Source organism: Prosopis cineraria, unplaced genomic scaffold (assembly GCF_029017545.1).
Source record: "Prosopis cineraria cultivar Desert tree isolate PC_DT_omini unplaced genomic scaffold, ASM2901754v1 PC13, whole genome shotgun sequence".
NCBI classification, from domain to species: Eukaryota; Viridiplantae; Streptophyta; class Magnoliopsida; order Fabales; family Fabaceae; genus Prosopis; species Prosopis cineraria.
Window position 1 is genome coordinate 31,859,129 of NW_026555344.1, and position 22,021 is coordinate 31,881,149.

Sequence of the window (22,021 nt, forward strand, 5' to 3'; positions counted from 1 at the left end):
TTTAGGGAAATATATAAGAATAGAATGGAAGAGATATTTTAATGATTTTGATTAAAAAAAAGATAGACAAATAGTATTATAAAATTTTAAATTATTTTTTTAAATTTACATTATATATTTTCTCATAATTAATAAGTTTAAATAATAATAATAATATTACAAAAATGTAATTAGTATCCATCAAGTGTTTAATGTTAATAACAAACAAATTCTTCTAGGAGACGCCCTATAATATAAAGTAAAAACAGAGGAGGGTGTAAAGTAATGATATAATTGAAAAATATATAAAATATACCTAATGCTTTAATTTTAAACCAAGCAAACTTATAAAAAATATCATATATTATAGACGTAAAGGAGTGTAAATTAAAATCTTTTTCTATATTAATTTTTTACTATAGCCCACATCCCATATTTTTTTAATGTAGATCCCATAACTCTCATCTCTTCTAACTATATAAATTTAAAAAATGTCAAAATGAGTACCATTTCGACTGCAATTACAATAGGTAAGGATTCAAGCATACATAGTTATGTTTTTGAATCCGAAAATTGAAAATACTTATTATTACTATTACTATATTACTTTCTCCATCTCAAATTATAAGGCACTTTTAAAGGAGTTTCTCCATCCCAAAATATAAGATACTTTGAATAGATTAGAGTTTCATTAAATGTATTAATTTTAATATTATCCTTTCTCTTTCTATAATTAATTTCCATCCATTTTCTTTTCAATATATTAAATAATGGGTATTTTTAAAAGTTTATATTTTTATTTCGGAAAGAAAAGTTTGTTAAGTGTATTTAATTAGATTTATTGATAAGTTAGATTTTATTTAAAAGTGTCTTATAATTTGAGATGGAGGGAGTACTACTTATGAAGTCTACTCTTCTTTTTACGTCATCATTTTTTTTCTCTTTTCAAATACATAATACAATATACATAGTCCTTTTAGTAAGTGAAGTGGATCTAGATTGGTGATTTCCTTTCTCTTTTTTTTCCTTAGTTCAATTTAAGGGTCGTGCATTAAATATATACTTTTTCCTATATGGATGTAGTTTAAAGTAACTTTTAATCTTTATTTTATATATAAAAGAAAATTTTTGTATGAAATTAACATATTTGTATGCGTGATTATGAATAATGTGATTCTCTCCCCCAATTATATTTTGGAAGATATGAAATTAATAATATTTAGCACCTTGACAAATGTTTTTTAAAAAAATAAGTTGTGAAGATTGATTTTAAAAGTTATGAACAAGAATCCGGATATAATATGAGACTTACATTTGAAACTTAAATGTGTTATATGCATTGAAACTTCTGAATTTATATTTATTTAAATCAATATTTATAATTTATTTTTTGAAAAATTTTGTCAGGGACCTAACTGTAACTAATTTAAAATTTTGCAACCTAACTGTCATTTTTCATTATACTTTTGTAATTCCATCATTTCAAAAGTGTCAATCTAGTCACTAAAAATATATATTATTTAGAGCCAAAATTTACACAAACTGGTTCTTTCAAGTCACAAAATTACATTAGACGCCTAGTTTAATTAGAAAAATATTAAAAAAAATAGATTATATTCTACATTTAAAATAAATGGCAAAGATTTATGTAATTTAATGCTTTCTCTGAGATGTTTGTTATATCTTTTCAAGACATACACACACAATCACCATATGCGTGTGTGCGTCTTAAGAGAAGTAAGAAATATCAATACTTCTTGATATATTAACTCCAGATTTCGTCATGGCCAAAAAATATATTTCTATACAACATTACATACAATCTGTAGTATGTTATGAGAACAAATTTAAAAGAAGAGGTTATTCTTAAAGACTAGTTTATTAGATGGACGTCTTCAATAACTCCACTTTACTTGAAGTTCTACCGATCAGAACCCTTTGTGGAAATAGCCCTCTACATAATATAGCCTCTAAATGAAAGGGCCAATATTGTTAAGAGCATAAGTTTAAAGGAGGAGTTCATTCCAAAAATTATTGAATGGGAAAGCTCCTTGAACGCATAAAACTTGTTTACTTACAAGGCTTCCCGATATGAGCCTTATAACATAATAATAAAAATGTTTTTGACAGGAAAAATGAGGTGGAAAGTGAAGTGGTAGTAGAAGACTCGGAAAGTGATCATGAGGAAGAAGCCTTGGATCGTATTTCAGCACTGCCATTTGATGAAGCATTGAAACGACGACTAAGAGAAAAATTTTCACCAGACATAGAATGGCCACCGCCGCAGCACAGGTGAATCTGGAAATTAATCTTCGTTGTTTTAAGGGTAAAATGGAGTCATTTTTCCTTCTATTTTGTTAAAATCTTATAAGTATGAAGAAGGTTTGTGTTTTCTCACTATTGATTCCAAAAGAAGTTTATATAGGTTTGAAAAATAGAAGTGATGCATCTGTAATTAAAATAAAATAGAGGCAAGATCAGAGTCTATTTTACTTTACCTAGCACACAACACACAATACTCCTAACTAACCAACATACACACACCATTTTTGGGTCTTATAGGAATAGAATCCACAACACCTTGCATCAAATTAAAGTAGAATGCCATTGGACCAAATGAACCATTTGCAACAAGATTAACTTTTTTTTTTTTAAATCATGAATCTTGTTATAAACTGAGAGTTGCACCTATAACTTAAATATTTTATTTGCAATTAGAATTTCTGAATTTGAAATTATTTAATCAGTATAGATTAGTATTAGTTAATTTCTCTACTATGTTACTTTTTATCCGAATATATGAAATGTACAATAATGAAGATTCAATTTGAATAGATTTGTGGTAGCCGATGGTAAGCAATCAGGGTCAGGGCTGAGTTTGATTATTATTTTCAATTACTTAAGACATTGTGATCCTCTTTAATTAATATTTGACTTTAATTTCGAGTTGCCATATTTACTGTAGAAGAGAAGAGGGACCTTCATTCTCGGAATTCCTTTTTCATCACCGGTGAGTACTTGCCTGTCATGATCTGATGTTTACCAAGTTAACTTTTCTAGATGTTTATCATCTTCAATATATTCAGTAATTAAAATATATAATTAAGAACAAATAAGGATTAAATGGTAAATGAGCCCCTTCACTATAGGTCTAGGAGTGTTTGAGACCCTAATTTTTTTAATAATATTTTCCTTCAACTTTTGAAAATAATACAATATGACCGCTGTTATTAACAAAAGTTAACTTTAACCATTAACAGTTAATCAAAAAATGACAGAAAAAACCTTAAAATTTATAAAAAAACCAATAAATTATTAAAAAGGATCTAAAAATGACAGAAAATGACCAACAAGAAAAAGGAAAGGAAGAAAGGAAGAATGGATGAGAGAAGTAGGAGGCAGAAGGACTACTTGGTTAGATCACAAATTATTAAAATTATAAAGTAAACATGCAGAAACTAAAACAAAGATGCAAAAAAGAAAATGCAAGAAACCAAAAGATTGCCAGAAAAGCGGTAGTCTGCACCATATATCTTGACAGAAGTTGCAAAAAATAAAGAACAAAAATTCAAAACAAAGCCAAAACAGCAATAGTCCGCACAGTCTAGACAAAAATCAAAGTACAAGAAAGCAAATGCAAAAGATGAAGTGCAAGAAAGTAAAGGAAATAGAAGAAGAAGAAAGTGCAAGAAGGTAGAAGAAGGTTAATAAAAAGCTTTATTGAAGAATGAAAAGCAAGGCTACAAAGAGAACTCTCTTCAAGACCTCTCTCTTCTCCCTTTCTCTCTGGCAAAATACTTATCCTTGCAAGGGACATTACAAGGCTTTATATAGGTATTTGAAAAACATCTAATGGTCAAGATTTGTTTAGTGTAATGGTTTAGTATTTATCTTAATCAATCTTCATCCAATGATCTACATGTTGTCACTTGTCAACGATTAGCACTTGGTCAATTGTCAATGGTCAACGATCAAACTTTTTTTTTGAATTTTTTTATTCTTTTCAATGATTAATCTTCTTTAAGGTTAATGCCAAAGCAATCATCTTCATTTTCTTGTGCAAAGTCTTCTTCTAGGCTTTCTACAATAGAGGCAGAGGCAGCAATCGACTGTCCTTTCTTTTCCGAAAAGAAGAGTGCATTTTTTAGCTGGTTAATAAAGTTTTCTCTATCTGAGGTTGAAGGCAAACATGTATGAATCTGTTTTTTTTTTTTTGCTTGAGAAACTTGTTGGTCTCTAAGGTGATGAGACATTGGGGGTTCTCTTTGCACCATGATTGGACTGCGAAGACATCGGCTCTATAGTCTTGAAAGTCTACATACCACCTCATTTATGGAACCCTTTAGAGAATAGGGTATCCACTAGGTGGATTGGTATGTCTATAGTGCAAAGCAAAAATCCAAGACAATGATATTTTTGATAAAAAATGTAGAAGAGCCGGAAAGGGATCATCTATAAGGTTAATTTTTGATCTAAAATCTAAAAATTCTTGTTTAATGGCTGGAGGTAAAATTTCCTCAGTAAATCCAAATTAATCTCACCATTTTATAAACCACTAGGGAAACTTATAGGGATTGCAATATTTTTTTTCAAATAAAAGAATCATGTATGATGACAGTATTTGTTTTGGTACTAAAACATGTTTTACTAGGCATCAATGTAATCTTAATAGTTTTATTCCATTGGATCAAATTTGATTGAGAATTTCTTTAATTTACTAGGGTTTTGACCTTAGTCAGTAGGAGTAAGAACTTTTAATATTTGTAATGCAGAATGGGTCCATGTGGTATTATTGACCACTCCATGTTTCTTGTCTGGGTTATGTCTCAAGGTTATAGATTTCATATCCACTAAGATAAATTCATAAACTTTTTGGGTTTTGTTCAAGGTTGAGGGCTTGAAGTGAAACCTTGGAGGAAAGATTTGATAGGCTACATGGTTTGGATTTTTTGGAAAAAATTCTAGTTTAATTTGGACAATTTCTATAGCCTCATCAAGCCATGGGATGTTGCTAGTTTTAAGATTTTGTACAAGTTTTGGGAGCTCAATTATTTGTTTGTTTTTTGGGTAGGCCATATTTACTTGTTTATTTTTTAGGCTCTCAATAAGCTGAGAAAGAGATATTGTATCATTTTTTGAGTCTTCTTCCTCAACAATATCTGCCCATGAATTTTTAGGTAAATGAATTAATCCTTAGTTGGCTAAGGCCTGGATGGCTTGAATTGAAAAGGCATAAAGATATGGGGTTGTTGTTTGGGAAATCGATTTAGAAGATGTTGATTTTGAGGTTAATGGTTTTGGGGTTGATGAGGATAATGCCTCTTGCTTTAGGGTTATGAGGATAGATGACCCTGGTTTTTGAGTTGATGCCTTATTTAATTTTTGGGTCAATGGCCCAATTGACAAGAATGCTGCTAGATCAATTTTTTCCATGTTTTCCTTCCCTTTCTTTAGAGTCATGATTTACCTTCCTTGCAAGAATTCTCTAGTGAGATAGTCTGGAAGAGAGTTTGTAGAGCCTCGAATGTGTTCAATATCAAAATAAAAAAATACTTAATAGAGCTTGCCATCTAGAAAAAAATTATTTTGATGCAATGATCTTAACATATTTTTGCAAAACATCTTTAGTTGATTTACATTTAACCTTAACTAAAAACTTTAGGTTTAATAAATCACTTTGAAACTTTGTGATGCATAAAACAATGGCTAAAATTTATTTTTTCACTATTGAATAATTGTGCTGGGTTTGATTCTAATGGCTTGATGTGAAGGCAATAATGCTTTCTTTCCCATCAAATATTTGTTTGAGGATTCCTTTATATTCAATGTGAGAGGCATTTGCGTCTACTATTTTTAATGCATGTAGGTTTGACAGAGCTAGACATGATAGTTCTTTAACTTTTGATTTGATCTGTCTAATAATTTGAGTGTGGGTGTCTGTCTATGGGGTGGATTTTTCTTAAGTCGATCATAGAGAGGTTTAATAAGATTATTTAGTTGTGGGACAAATTCTCCTACATAATTTAAACATCCTAGAAATCTTTGGAGTTGTATCAATGATTTGATTTGGGAATTTAATTATCAATAAATTAGATGGTTCGATCAATAGGAGTAATCATTCGCTGATGGATGTGATATTCTAAAAACCTTATTTTTGTTTGAAATATCAAATATTTTTGCCAAATGTAAGTAGTTAAGAAGGTCTTTCTATTCGGAATAGGGTACCTAATCCATTAGAGTGCTTGGTTCAAGGGTTTGTAGTTAATCATTAGCTTGGAGCTCCTCTCTCACTTTCCGCATTTTTACTAACATAAAAGGAAGCACAAGACTAAGGACTATGATTCTTTCTGATTAATTTTTTGGAAGGAGTTCTTGAATTTCCTTTTGACAAAATTCAAGAAGTTCTTGATTCATTTGGATTGGTCTGGCTTTTGTTGGGATCTTAGTTTTATGGAAATCTTTTTTCATAAGATAGACTAATCGAATGTTTCTTTCTTTCCCAAAAAGTATTAGGGAGATCAAAACATATATTTTGCAGAATGTTGATTATAAAATCTTGGACCCTTTGTCTAACTTCTAGTTTGGCTAATTGGGTTTCTATTTTTTAGAAGGAAATTTCTTCTTTTAAGAAACTAATTTGTTTTTCTTTAATAAGAATGTGATTGAATTCTTTAATTATTGGTTTGGAAATAAATTCAAAGAGAATTGGCTTTCCTAAATGTTGAATGGTTATTCCATTAGTGTCAATGGAACAAGGAAAAAGCTTCCTAATAAAAGGAGTTCATAAAATGATTTTATTTTTTATATTTTTTACTAAAAGAAATGGAGTTTGGATTTGAAATCCTTGGTTTTCTACACTGATGTTTTAGTTTTCTATTTGATAATAAGCCTAGACCCACTAGCTATGCCTAATCTTTCGATGGTTTTATTTTTTTGAAATATTTGGTTGGAACAAGACCTTGGATACAATATGAATATGTTCCTATGTCAAATAGAGCTATTTGATCAAGAACAAATTCTTGGTTAATAATGATTCTAACCCCATTGTAAAATTTCTAGAGTTTTAGTCTCAAGATTAAATTAAGACATGGTTCAAAAAGTTCTTCATTTTCATTATTCTATTCATGTTGTTCTTCATCATTTTTAGGTTGATTTTCAAAATTTGGTTCTTGAAAATTGGCTAGTTTTATTTCTTCTAATGCTAAACTTTGTCTTTGTTGTTTTATTTTAAGATCTTTAATTTTGACTTTTAAATTATTTATTTCTTGTTGAAGATCCTGAATTGTGGCTAGTTTTAAGATTTGTTTAAATCTTTTTAAGGTTTATGTCAAACTATATTTATTGGCTATAGTTTGACGAGTCTTATAGTTAAAGGAAGGGGAAGGATTTTCTTCTAACATTTTTTTGAGTTTATTAAGATAATGTCTCTTTTCTTCAAGATTTGTAAGAGCATTAATGACTTCAAATAAGAAATCCTGTTTTTTTGTAATGACAGTAATTTCTTCTTCTTTAGAGGAAGAAATATCATCTCTTTAATGGGTTGGTCTATAGATATTGGAAGAAGTATCCATACCTTGTAGGTGAATGGTTGAGTGTATAGACTGAGATGTTTGAAGTGGTTGAGTGTCTAGGTAATTCTAATATCATAGTTCTAAAGTCATTAACTATTGTTCCTACTCTAAAAGAGATTTCTCTGAAATAATTTCTCCTAAACATTAATCTTACAATTCCCATAGGTGTTTGACTAACATTCCCAATATCAGAGTTGGTTGGGGTAAGGCAGGGGTTGCATTTTCCATAACCCATTTGCCTAGCAAGTTAACATCATATCATTAAATGACTTTGGGAAGGATGACGTAAGGATGACGTTTGCTTTGGCTCTATCAATTAAGAATACAGTGATATAAATATCTTCCTTTAGTATCAAAACCCAAAAACTTAAAGAGTTCGTGACTTTATATTAGATTCTATACAGCAAAGCCACAGAGATAGATCTTCTTTTCATATAAAAGTTCATGATTATTCTGTTTGGGTAACTATTGACATAGATTGAACTTGCATGTAGGCTATGTTCTACATTACCTAACAGTGAGTTAGAAAATAACTTATGTCGGGTATCCTTAAGACAAAGGAGACAAGAGACATCTAATCCTTCTCTAACTAGATGGTTGATTACAACTTAGACACATCCAAGGTGCAAAAATTTATAATTTTTACAATGATGTTTAATGGATTCATTAGATACAAGAAAAATTCTTCTTTTGAAGGGTTGATAAGAATTACATGTTTAACATATTTGATAGTATAATCATATTTGGTGAAGAATTTTCCTTCAGGTTTATAGAGGCACTTTTACCAACTGAAATTTTCAAGTCTTCAATATCTTGATTAATTTCCTAGAAGTGGATTTCTTCACTAAAAATGTTGTTTGAAGAGGATGATCCTTTTTCGTAGAGGGAGGAATAGCCAGAGATAGAATTCGATATGAAAAGGAAAAATTTTTGAACATTTATTGCTGTTGTAAATCTCCTCTTTTCTGATATCATTACCTTCAGGTTTCATAAAAATGTATTGATAGAATGTAAGCCAAGATTTATTATATCAAATCTTATATCAATATGTTAATATTATTTTCTTCTTATTCTGATAGTACTTATCATTTTAAGTGATAAATATAGATGAAATTTTCATGCTTATTGTGAGGTTCTGGCAGTAAAACCTCAACAAACAGGGTGAGTCCATGCTTTGGTAGAAATGCACATGCATGGATATTTTGTGTATATTAGTCATTTTATTTGAGGTCATTTTTTGTAATTTTTAGTCAACTAATGATCAAAGTTAACATTTGTTAACCGTAGGGACCATATTGTATCATTTTGAAATGATGAAGGGAAAGATTTGAACTAAAACAAGTTTAAGGTTCCAGATATTCTTTGACATATAGTTTAAAAGCCATTTAACCCAAAAAATAAAATCACAACTTTTTTGTTGTACGGAGTATGGATATGTATACATTATTGATATAATTAAAATGGAATTATTTTTACAAGGTAAATGATGTGTTTTTGAGTTTTAGTGGTGAAGACACTCGAGGGACTTTCATATCACATCTTTATTCTTACTTAACAAATACTGGAATCAAAGTTTTCAAAGATGATGAAACACTCTTAAAGGGAAATCAAGTTATGTAATTATTTTGAGAGATTGAGAACTCAAAAATTTCCATAATTGTTTTCTCAAGAAACTATGCTAATTCTAGATGGTGTTTGCAAGAGTTAGAATAGATAATGCATTGTCATAGCACTGTGGGTCAAGTAGTTCTACTAGTATTTGTCAATGAAGATCCATCTGAAGTACATCACCAAAATGGAAGATTTGGAGAAGCATTTGAAGATCTTATAAATAGAATGAAGGCTAAAGAAGATCAAGTTTCTAGATGGAGGACATCACTTCATCAGGCTGCTGTAATTGTAGGATTTATTATAGTAAACTTAAGGTATGTTTTAATTTCTTGTATACTTTTGTTTGATTATGTCTAGATATGCATGATATATAGGTTCAACGTCTAAAATTTCAACTTATGAGTGAATTATAGTTTAGTACTTTATTTAACTAGATTAGGCTTGGTGAATTGGGTAACACTGTAAAATTAATTAATTATACTCTAAAAATAAATAGTCAAATCCTTCTTTAAATCCCAACAATTTAAATAAAACTGCTGGACAAATTAAGCCCTTACAAATTTGATGAAATTGGAATGAAGTATAAAGCATCAAATTATTAAACAACTTTTGAATGCATGTAAGGAAATTTTATTCAAAATATAACTATAATATAGTCCTATGTATCCCAACAAAAAAGAAGAACAATAGTAAAGATCAAAAATCAAATCAAAACATATTTAGTGGCCAAAAAAACTAGATCTATATCATCTTCTGCACTTTTTATTTGAACTAATTTCCTCAAATGAAATGTTAAAACTTTTAGCAATGTTACACGTTGTGCTGAATATGAGGATTGAGCACACTATATTTTTATAGCTTATATATTGATGATTTTCATGTATGTACTTGTTTTGTTTTGAAGTTTTAGTTGTATTTGTGATAGAATTTGTAATGCTGATCTTTAATACCACACTTTTAATAAATGTCAAGGATCTTGGAAGGATATGAATATTCATGAGCTTTATAGGAAGAAGAAAAAGAAGATTAGATGATGACTAAACTTCAAGAAACTATGAACATATTTTATAAGATCATTATTAATTAGGTAAAGGTACAAATTTAGCCACCAAACTATTTTCGAGTAGCACTAGGTAGCCTGTACTATTGGATGGTGCAAAGAAAATCATCTGCTATAAAAAGCAGACCATCTAGCACCTTCCATCAATTTCAATCAAATGACCATTTGTTTGACTAATTCTTTGACTAGAAAGAAGAGCTGGCATGCCACATGTGGTCTACTCACTCAATTATCCCTTAAATATCTCTCCTCCCCCTCTTTCTGTCACTTCTTCGCTACTTTGACTAACTTCATTATAGGAAATTCTAATATATTCATGAGGAAAAAGCAAGCAGAGAAAACCTTGTTTAGTGTGAGCATTGAGGAAAGTTCGGGAAGAAAAAAAATGAAAGTAGCAAGGTTCTTAAGCGAGTTGTTATCCATGAGAAGGCATTCCTCAACCCTAACCTTAGAAAGCAGAGAAGAATAACAAGTAAATCAAAGAGGAAGAGGAGGGAACAAATATTCAGTCAAGATTTACTTCACTTACTTCTTCTTCCTAGCCTAGTTAATTTTCTTCTTAGAGTTAGATAAAACTAACGTCGGTGCTAACGAAGAAGATGGAAATGAGGAATCACATCAACCTTATCATGTTCTCCCTCCTACCTTCATGGTGTTCTCCCTCCCTTCATTAGCGATAGTAATGGCCCTTCGATAGTAATGATTCTCCATCATCCTTTGCCAACAACACATGGTCTAAAAATCAGATCTTCAGCATTTTTAATCTTCTTTACTATTATGAGTCTACGACAATGCCTGCTCTTGTTTAAGCTACTTTAGTGATTTTTATAGGTTATTACTTTGTTACTTTAGACCTTCCATTTCTACCTTTGATTTATCAGTTGGTATGAAAAAGCCAAATCTGCCTTTGATTGAAATGAGATGAGTGAGATTTGCATATTCTAGCTATCTAACCCACCATTTCTATTTCAATTTTGAGTTAGGTAAAGCAGAGGACTTTTGGTTCAATTTCCTCTTCAATTACTCCATTACAACTAGAGGCTAATTTCATGTTAGAGGAAGAAGAAGAAGATAACGAGAGGGAGGCAAGAGATGCAAAGGACAATGCCATATGTATAACCAAGTAGACAAAGATTAGGTCAAGATATAGTCAATTAACATCTGTCTATTGAGATTTAATGGGAGGTGTTAGTTTCTCTATTTTTAAAAGTTCATAATTTATTTTGCACCATCTCATAGTTTAAGCTACTAGACACTCCTAAAAGATAGTTGATGGTTAAATTTATTCCTTTACCCTTATTAATTTAGCCAAGTGTTTTGTCCACATGCCACAAGAATTCAAACTCAACATACAAGAGTAAAGATACTTCGCGTGTCATGATTAAACATTAGATTACTGTCAACATATATTGCAAATCATTTCTTGTATAAATCAAACAAATTAAAACACAATCTTTCATTCCAAGGGATGGAGAATAGGAGAGAAATGCAAGACACGTTAGGAATGGACAGGAATGTTGATTACCATGACCCTGTTTTGTTTACTATTTAGTTGACCAATTGATAGCAACAGTGAAAAGTAGAGTAGGATTGAGATAAAGAGCTTGAAGGGGGATTGGATGGATAAAAATAGAGGGTAATCTTGTCTAAACAAGGATTCTTTGATGGGGAGCAATTATTTGTACATGAGGTATTTGTCAAGTATCATAATTCTAGTAAACTTGATGATAAGCTTTTCAATGAGAATAGAAATTCCATTATAATGTATAACCAAATATACAAACTTATGGAATGGAGACATCATTGTCATTCCTCAGGCTAGCAACTAAGTGGGGTTATAGAGTTGGGAGGAGAAAAGAGTATGAGTAATGAAAAAGTATTATACAATTATAAATGTAAGGAAGAGGAGAGAAAGAAGAATAAAGAATAATTGAATTGAAACACAATTTGATTGATTCAAGATTATTCAAATACAAATCTCACATTTATATATAATCATTCTATTAAGACTCTAACTAATCTCTAACAAATCTCATTAAAAATGAAATTAAGTACATAAGCATTTGGCCCTAATTGGGCTTGACTTATAGACCTTAAAAAGTAAAAAAAAAAAAACTCTAGTCTTCAACCTTGACAACAACATAATTTTCTTGACTGGTAATGTTTAATGCAAGTTAGAGAATGGCATAGAGGGAAAATGCTTTGTGAATATATTTGCAATTTGTTCAAAAGAAGGGATATAGCTTACATTGACTAATACACCAATACTTTTTCTCTAATGAAGTGAAGATCTAGTTCTATTTGTTTAAATTGGATTTTCAGTAAAGACTGGGATTTGCTACCATTGAGATAGTACTAGAGTTATCCAACTAAATAATTAGAGTTTTCATAACAAGAATTATCATTTTAGTCAACAAAGAACAATAGCAAGATTATGATATTCTACTTTTGTAGAACCCCTAAAAACAACTACTTGTTTTTTACAATACCAAGTGATTGTATTTGCACCTAAGAAGGCACAAAACCTACTAGTTCATATTCTATCTCCTCTGTCTCCTCCCTAGTTTGCATATGTAAAGGCTTGAACAGTGAAATGAGTGACAGGTTTTATTAGTAAGACATGATTAACAAATCCACAAAGATAGAATAGTATCCTTTTAACACATTCTCAGTGTTTGACAAGAGGTAATTGCATAAACTAACTTACCTTGCCTAATGCATAAGAAACTTTAGGCCTAGTATAGCATACATATTGTAGAGAGCCTGCAAAAATATGTTACAACTTTAGATTATTAGAAGGCTTATTATGCTCTTTCTCTTTTTCTTTGCTCTAAGAGCCTCCCTTTCAAAAGAATATGGATTTTTAGAAATTTGAACACTAGTAACCATAGGAGTAGGAGATGGATTGGCATAAGTTATAAAGGATGCTTAAGCAATTCAAGAATATATATTTTCTAAGTCAATAAAAAACCATGTGGCAGGTGATTAAACTCAATACTAAGAAAAAATGATAAGTCACCTAAGTCCTTTAGAGAGAAAAGCTAACTCACTCACGGATTAAGGCTTGAATCTCATCTACATTTCTTCTTGTAACTATGATATCATTAACATAAATAGCAATGTATGCAACACTGTGATTAGTTTTCTTAATGAACATACAAGAATATGCACGAGGATTAATAAGTCCTAAAGTGAATAAAGACTCTTTGAGCATATGAAATCAAGCATTAAGATCACATTTAAGCCCATAGAGAGAGTTAAAAAGCTTACATATAAACTAAGGACTTTTAAATGAAGCCTAAACTTCAAATCCAAGTGGCTGTTCCAAGTATATCTCCTCATTAAGATCACCATTAAATAAAGCATTATTAAAATCAACTTGATACATCTTCTACTTGTTTGTCACAACAAGTGTAAGTAAGATTCTAATTGATGTATGCCTCAGAACAAAATTAAAAACATCTTGAGAAAATCCTTGATGTACCAAAGAAAGCTTTGTGTTGAATAATAATTGATTTTAAACAACCATCTATACCCAATAGGCTTATAATCTTTTAGTAATGGAATAAGTTTCAAAGTGTTAAATTGTATAAGAGCATCATATTCTTTTTATATGGCAGCTTGCCAAGTTGAATCGCTTAAGCAGGTAAGAATCTTCTAGTATTGTGGCTAAAAAAATATGAGGCTTGAACACTCTAGCTTTTGATCTTGTAACCATAGGATACCTATTTGAAAAGTCTAGACAGGAAGCATAAAAAACAGAACAAGAGTTTAAATCATTATAATCTAATAAAACAAAGAGTTAAGAGAATTCTCATTAGAACACTCATTAAGTATTGCATATGGAAAAGAGACAATTAGTTATTCAACAAGAAACCTTAGTGGTGACAATAGAGAAGGCTTAGATATATCATTTATGTCAATGATTTTGTTTGGAAACTTAGAACAAAACAAAACCCTGTTGAGAAATATTTCTTCATTGAACCTGATGTGCCTAAATATATAAAGAAAATGAGTATTTACATTAAGACATTTATACCCCTTGTATTGTTAATTATATCTTAAAAAAAATACATGGAGCTAAATGAAATCTAGTTTATGTGCATTGAATGGTCAAAGACACGAAAAGCACTTGTAGCCAAATACTTTCCATAATGAGTATTCAAGTTGCTATTTGTACAATTTGTAAAAAGGGGTATTACCTTGAAGAGCTATAATAGGTAATCTATTTATAAGAAATGCTATAGTAATAAAAGCATTTGACTAATAGTATGAATGAAAAAAATGAAGGTACGAATAATATAAGACTCACTTAAACATTTACCTATGCTTTCTTTCTATTTGGCCATTCTATTATGACATATAAGGACAAGACAATTAATGAATAATGCCAACTATAGCAAAAAATAGACTTAAAAGCCACAAATCCTCCGCTAGAATTAGTCTACAACATCTTAATCTCAGTATTAAGATGGTTTTCAACCTTAGTTATTTGAAAGTTTTGAAGGCCATTAGAGCATCAAACTTCTTTGTAGTAAGTATACTAAGTGAAAATAACTATAGACATTAATAAAAGCAATATGATAAATGAACCCATTAGAAAATTAAAGAGCTAAACCCCACAAATCAACCATAATCAATTCTAAAGGGCTATTATACACAGTATGAGATGATATGAAATTTATGACTCTTCCTAAACTGATAAGCTTGACAAATATCAAATGATAGCTTTGAACGAACAAAAATTTTATTTAGTTGCAAAATTGTTTCACTATATCATGTGAAATATGTACATTCCTTTAATGCCAAAGCATTATAATATGATCATGAAGTGTAACATAAAAACCCTTGTCAAAATGAGAATCTATTGAAGAAGTGTGTGATGTCAACTATGTTTTTGTTTTGTAACTTATTTAGCTTGTACATCATTATTGTCTCATGATCATATGTCAACAACTTTCTTGTCTACACATCCTTAACAAAGCAACCGTAAGGCTAGAATTCTACAATAACATCATTATCTTTAAAAGCTTGACATACTAACATCAAGTTTTCTTTTTTATCATAGTAGGTATATGAAGAATTCTAGGCTTTCTCAATATAAAATTAGGCACAGATATATAGGATTTTTCAACAACTAGAACTCCTAATGAATCTTCATTGCCAATAGCAATTGGCCTATAGTTTGTGAGGAATCAAATTCTTGAATCTTAGTAACATTAAAAACAATACGTTGTGTAGCACCTAAATTCAAGTAATATGAACTACTGGCAACTATTTTTGGTAATGCCATAAGTGCTTGAGCAATTGATACTAAAGCTTGTAGAGTTGAAATAAATGTGCTAACAATATAACATTAAGCATCAACAGATGTCTGAACATAAACAGCACTAATATAAAGAATAATAAACCTTAAAAGTAAGGGTGCTAACTTATTTATGATAGTAACATAGACATCAGAAGAAAGCATATGTGCTTAAGCAATATTAGACAAAGAACTATGAGGTACATATTTATAATAGAACTTGTAATAATATCTACTAGTAGTATGACTAATTTTATAACATATTTGACATGTGAGTGTATGAGAAAACACAAATCGACTATGACCATGACTCCCTTCATGCATAAATTTTGGTTTGGGATAAGGAGGTTATTTTCGACTAACAACATTTAGAGTGAAAGTTGAAACAAGTTGACTAACAAAACTTTTCTAAGCATGAAGAGCCATAAGACTTGTAGTTCGTAATGTATTCACTACTAGAACCCAAGGCATTGGAGTTGTAAGGTTTACAAGTAGCACTTGCTATAGGTAAGCCTTTTTTCTTACTTTAAAATCCAAAAGCATGATTGTAAACATTGATTAGTGCAATCACATGCTCATACTTTAAAGTCAAACTATAATGTCCTAAACATTAACCACAACACAACTACAATATTTACAGCTAATTATATGATTCAAGTCAATGTCAAGAAAAGAGAAGGTCAACCTTGACTATTAGACACATCAATAGTTAATGGTAAATACTTTTAAAGTAAAATAGGATCTTAAAAATACTTTAAAAATCAAAGGTGGTTATAAGTAGGCCTTAAAATTAGAATATATTTAATTTAGAAAGTATAGAAAATCTTTTGGGTAACAAAATAATTTAAAGTGAAGTCAAAAGAGTTATTTTTACAAAATTATAGCGTCCACCATAGTCATTGCCACTTTTGCCGTAGCTTGCATCATAAAGGCTACTCGCTATAGCAAATGTACCATGTGCCATGACTAGTGGAACAAAAGGTGTCTACTGTAGCCAAACACATTGTTTGCTAAGACTAATCCTTTTTCGTATTATTCACCATAGTGCACAAGCCATATAAGCATAATTGATATCTAGCTTTTAAATCTAAATTTTGATACACCAAACTTCCTATTGATACCTTCAAATGAGGTGATCCAAGTGTTCGTACATGATAAAACATAAACTAGCTAATGACTCTAGAATCACCACCATTTGATGTCATTAGACAATTTTGGACACCTAGGGTAATAAACAAGCTTTTTACAAACTTCCAAAATAACCAAGTGTCACAAATCTAAAATTTAACCATTAACCAATACTAGCTAACCTATCATACCCATGGCATCATAATTCAAATGCACCAAAGGCTTTAATAAGAAAAAAAACCCTCAGTTGACAATATTATATTCAAACTTATACATGGTAATAACTAAAAACATTACAAGGTGTCTCTAGCTTTATTGTCATCCCCTTTGGCCTCTCTCACAATCATTCTTGAAATTATTAGATAGCGGGGAGTGAGATATGATATCTTAGTAATCAAGGCACATGAATTCAAGCACATATAATAGTCGCAAATGTAGTATATTGTACAAAGTACTCTTAAACTGTAATCATCAATTATTATGGCACATATATGAATACTATGCAATATGCATGATCGTGCATCCCACCTTATCATTTTTTCTTATCTTATAACTAAATTCATAGGCTATTATAAATATAAGAATATCCTAATTGTAAGGGGTTACTTGATCAAAACACTCACACTCACTTTTAAACTATGGATTCCCCGTTCTTTAAATTTCAAGGGTGTTATTAATGCTCGACCTACATCACCCCTATAGGAGACTGGTGATATTGAGCATGTGCACAAACCATGCCACATCTTGTAGGGCTATGACAATAATAAGCACCTTTAATTGATTCGTTTAGCCACCAAGCACCACTCTTGGTAAAGGCATCACCATATATATTTCATACTTTCTCCTCATACTAGGGTAAACTCCTACCCAATTGTGATTATGTAACTCAAGTCATGCTCTCATGACATTCTCATGTATATGTATTCATGTTCATACTCAACATAGTAGAATTCACCTTATCATGCTCAATAAAGTTCAAGTTATGCATTCATGACATGCCAATATACATAATCACACTTAACAAAATCTTTAATCAAATTCAGTGCATCAAAAAGAGGACATTAAACTCACAACTTGTGTCGCAACTTCATTCTTATCTTAGCATATTCTTTTAAGACATGCATGCCACATTATCAACAAGTAATCCATGTAGACCTTAATATCATCATAAAGATCCACAACTCAAAACTTTTACTTTCCATATAGCCATTCATTAATTCAATCATTGTTATACCTAACTTACTCATAAATTAATTTTGCAAAAAATCATATATACAAAAATTTATCTCCTGATTACCTCAATCCTTGATTTACCAACCAAGAGTACATTTTGATGACTCAAGGAGCCTTCAACAAGCTCAAGTATTCCAAAGTAGCCAAAATCTACAATCAAGTGCATTAATTGCCATTAATCACAATTAATTCCTTTAATCAAGGTCTAAAATTCAAAACCTTTATTAGGATTATATACATTATCTATTCCATTTCTTAATCCCTACTAACTCATTTAAAACTCCCCATAACCAACAGTAAGCATTAAACTTGCAAACCACTATTTATTGGCTAATCCATACTAGGGTTTACTTTAAATCTCAATATACAAATCAAGACCTTTGTTAGTGGCTTACCCAAAGCTTAAAATACTTCACCAAGCTTCCATTACTCTAAATTATGTCAAAAATTTTGCATGTTTCCTCCTATTTTTGGATCTCAGCCACCGCCACTAAAAGAAACAAGAAGAAGAACATGAAGAGAGTAGAAGAAAGAGTGTAGGAGCTTACCCAAGAGTTGTATATCTCTTAAGGACAACAAAAGGCTAAAACTTGTAAACCCTAGTAGAGGAAGGTTCCAACCTTTAAGCTCTCTCATCCCTTCCTCACATAGACATTGTTATATTGGAGATTTTAAAAATAGAAAGCACATCAATCAACCACGGCACTCGTGTTCTCCATAATAGAAGATGGTGTAATGGGCAAGCCCATGTTAAACCATCTAATTTGGGCTCAAAGTGGTCCAACAATCCTTTATACCTAGATGTCAAGCCTCAATTAGGATTTGGTAAGACCTAAAGCCTTAGGTTAGCCTTAAATTTTCCTAATTAAATCACAATTTGTAAATCCATTCTTAAAATAACCTTAATTAAAATCAATTAAAATTCCCAGGATGTTACCAAAACCATTTAGTATATGTCAAATGTGAGAGGAAACTGAAACACCAACCAAGAATTGTCAAGTTGTCACAAATGGACTTAATGTTGATCAAATATTCCTTTATGGATAAGTTGTATTTTCTTTTATTGGTGAGAAGATTTTTGTAGTGAAGAACCTTAAATTTTAATTTGGCATAATAAATATCACATAATCAATACCAAATCTAAGCTGATGTATTAAAACTAATTAAGTTAGGAAGAATGGATTGACTAACTGTAGATAATAGCCATAAAGACAAGGCAATATCATGTTCATAAACCTTAAAAGCTAGATTTAAAACCTCTCGACCATGTTCATCTCACATCATTGCAGGTGGAACTTGTGTAGTACTATCAATGATACACTATCAAAAAAAACTACCTGATTAGCGACAGAATGTTATGTCACTAAATGAGTTAGTGATAAAATTTGCAATTATATTGCTAATTAATGATGGAATATTGATGAAAAATTTCTATCACTAGATGAGGATAAGCTATTTTGGCTTTATAATGGAATGCATTTGTCACTAATCCATCACAAATTTTCCAACAAACTTATTTCATTACTAATTTTTAGGTAGATCAAAACATCATTGCCATGTCACCCAATAGACTAAACCTCACCACCGCCTCGTCCCCTAGTAGACTAGTGTCATCTCACCACCACATCACCACCACATCATTTGTCACTATCATGTGAAAAATTATTACTTTTAATTGTGAATTGGCCACGCTTGAACCTGCAACCTTATACTCCCTGATGCCTTTGCATCCACCTTATTGTTAGTTGAGTTGAAAGGAATCTTCAATCTTAATTGATAAATTAAATATTATTTAAATTTACTTATTTTTTAATATTATATTTACTTATTAATATTTATATATAATAATTATTCCTATTATATTTTATTTTTAAAAAATTATTTTTGATAATAAATTTAATATTAAATTTAGAAATATTTTATTATCATTATATATATATTATATTATAATTTGTATCTATATAATATATAATATTTTAAATTTTTTATTTTATTTTAATTTTTAAATAAGAATAGTTAAGTATACAATTTAAATTATTATTAATAATATACAAATAATTTAAAATAATAAAATTTAAATGATAATTTTTAATTATTTATTTATAGAAAAATATTAAATTATTAAATAAATTATATATAAATATATATTATAAATAATAAAATTAAAATTAAAATAATTTGTCATTGAATTAGTGATGGAATTATGATAGAAATCTTTATAATAGAATTTTCTGTCGTAAATTCCATCATTAAATTAAAAAAGATATCTTGAAAACTATCAATAAAATTTTCCATCAGTAAATTATTTCTAATTGATTAATGATGGAATAATGATAGAATTTTAGTGACAGAAGCGACAGAATTAACCATGGATTAGCGATGAAAAATTATTTCATTGCCGTCGCTAATTTGCTTTTTTTGTAGTGATTAGGTGTAAATGATGCTACTTTACCATAAAAACAACCTTTTGCGTCTAGAGAAGAAAATTATTGTCTTCTAGAATGACATTAATTTTCTTGTTCTAAAAAAGACACAAGATTTTGAACTTCAACAATAGCAAGAACAAGGATATACGCTATAACAAAAATGAATTAGAAGTAAATAAGAAAGGGTGATGAGGTCACCAAAGTAGTGGCCTTAATACCATGTAAGGAAGAGGACAGAAAGAACATTTTGTTAAGACTTTAACAAATCTCTAACAGAACTACTAAAACTAAGTGCATATGCATTTAGGCCTAATTGGGCTTTACTTATAAATCTAAATCTATACGCTTAATAAGAAATAATTCAAGTAAAGACTATTCCTTTAACAGATCAATTCATTAATTTTTTGTTTACTTCAATACTATTTCACTTCTTTTTCTAAACTATGTTGTTAGTTATGGTTTACTCAACGTGGTTATATTAAAAATTTCTCATTTTACTCTTTTCTTATTTCTTACCGACAAGAATGAAAGTAAAGATATTGAGAATATCATTGAACATATTTGCAATATTCTAGAAAAGATGAAGTTATTTGTTGCTAACCATCCAGTGGGAATAGAATCTCGTGTGCAAGTTGTTATTCAACTTTTGAAAAAGTATTCCTCAAATGATGTTCTCCTAATAGGTATATGGGGAATGGGAGGAATTGGTAAAACAACCATTGCAAAAGCCATTTACAATAAAATTGGTCGTGACTTTGAAGGTCGAGTTTCCTTGAAAATATTAGAGAAGTTTGGGAGCAAGACAGTGGTCCAATTTCTTTACAACAGAGACTTCTTTACAATATTTATCCAACAACAAAATTGAAGATACATAGCATTGAATTGGGAATAAGTTTAATAAAGGAAAGACTTCACCATAAAAGGATACTTCTTATACTAGATGATGTGAATAACTTTGATCAACTAAATGCTTTATTTGGTAGTCATAAATGGTTTTGCCCTGGCAGTAGAATACTCATCACAACAAGGGATCAACATATACTTAAAGTCCTTAAAGTGGACTATGTGTGTAGGATGAAAGAAATGGATGAAAGTGAATCTTTGAAACTTTTTAGTTGGCATGCATTTAAGCAAGAAAGTCCTAAGGAAAACTTCACTGAACTCTCTAGGAATGTAGTTGCTTACTCAGGAGGACTTCCACTTGCTCTTCAAGTCCTTGGATCATTTTTGTTTGCCAGGGAAATATTAGAGTGGAAAGGTGTATTAGAGAAACTCAAAAGAATTCCCAATACTCAAATATAAAAGAAGTTAAAAATAAGCTTTGATAGTTTAGATTATTTAGATCAAGATATATTCCTTGATATATCTTGTTTTTTTATTGGGAAGGATAGATATGTTCAACACAAATCATGAATGAATGTGGATTTTGTGCTTATATTGGAATATCAACCTTGATAGAGCGAAGCCTTGTCACTATTGACAAGAAGAATAAGCTTGGAATGCATGACTTGTTATGAGATATGGGAAGAGAAATTATTCGTGAAACAAAACTAGACATGGTTGAGGAGTGTACAAGGCTATGGCTTCATGATAATGTTCTTTATATATTGTCAAAATGCACAGTAAGTACTATGTATTCTATTAATTTATTTCTTTTCATGAAATAAATTTCTAAAGAGGAGGAAATAAACATGAACATCGAATTGCA

At 30.1% G+C, this 22,021-nt stretch overlaps 1 protein-coding gene and 1 pseudogene across 6 annotated transcripts in view; both read left to right on the forward strand.

Annotated features, from left to right (window-relative positions):
- Window positions 1-22,021, forward strand: part of LOC129290149 (formin-like protein 14) — a 30,277-nt gene that overhangs the window by 7,300 nt on the left and 956 nt on the right. For 4 of the 6 annotated variants that reach the window (XR_008588260.1, XM_054926856.1, XM_054926854.1 and 1 more), the window contains exons 4-5: window positions 2,110-2,271; window positions 2,945-2,989. Coding sequence is in view for 4 of the 6 variants with exons in the window: in XM_054926856.1 (XP_054782831.1) it covers window positions 2,110-2,271; window positions 2,945-2,989 (207 nt within the window). In the remaining 2 variants the exon portion in view is untranslated. Of the gene's footprint in view, window positions 1-2,109; window positions 2,306-2,944; window positions 2,990-11,204; window positions 11,536-22,021 lie in introns of those variants that run through there. The other 2 variants (XR_008588261.1, XM_054926857.1) reach the window with 2 other exon arrangements.
- Window positions 20,375-21,759, forward strand: LOC129290148 (disease resistance protein RUN1-like; annotated as a pseudogene).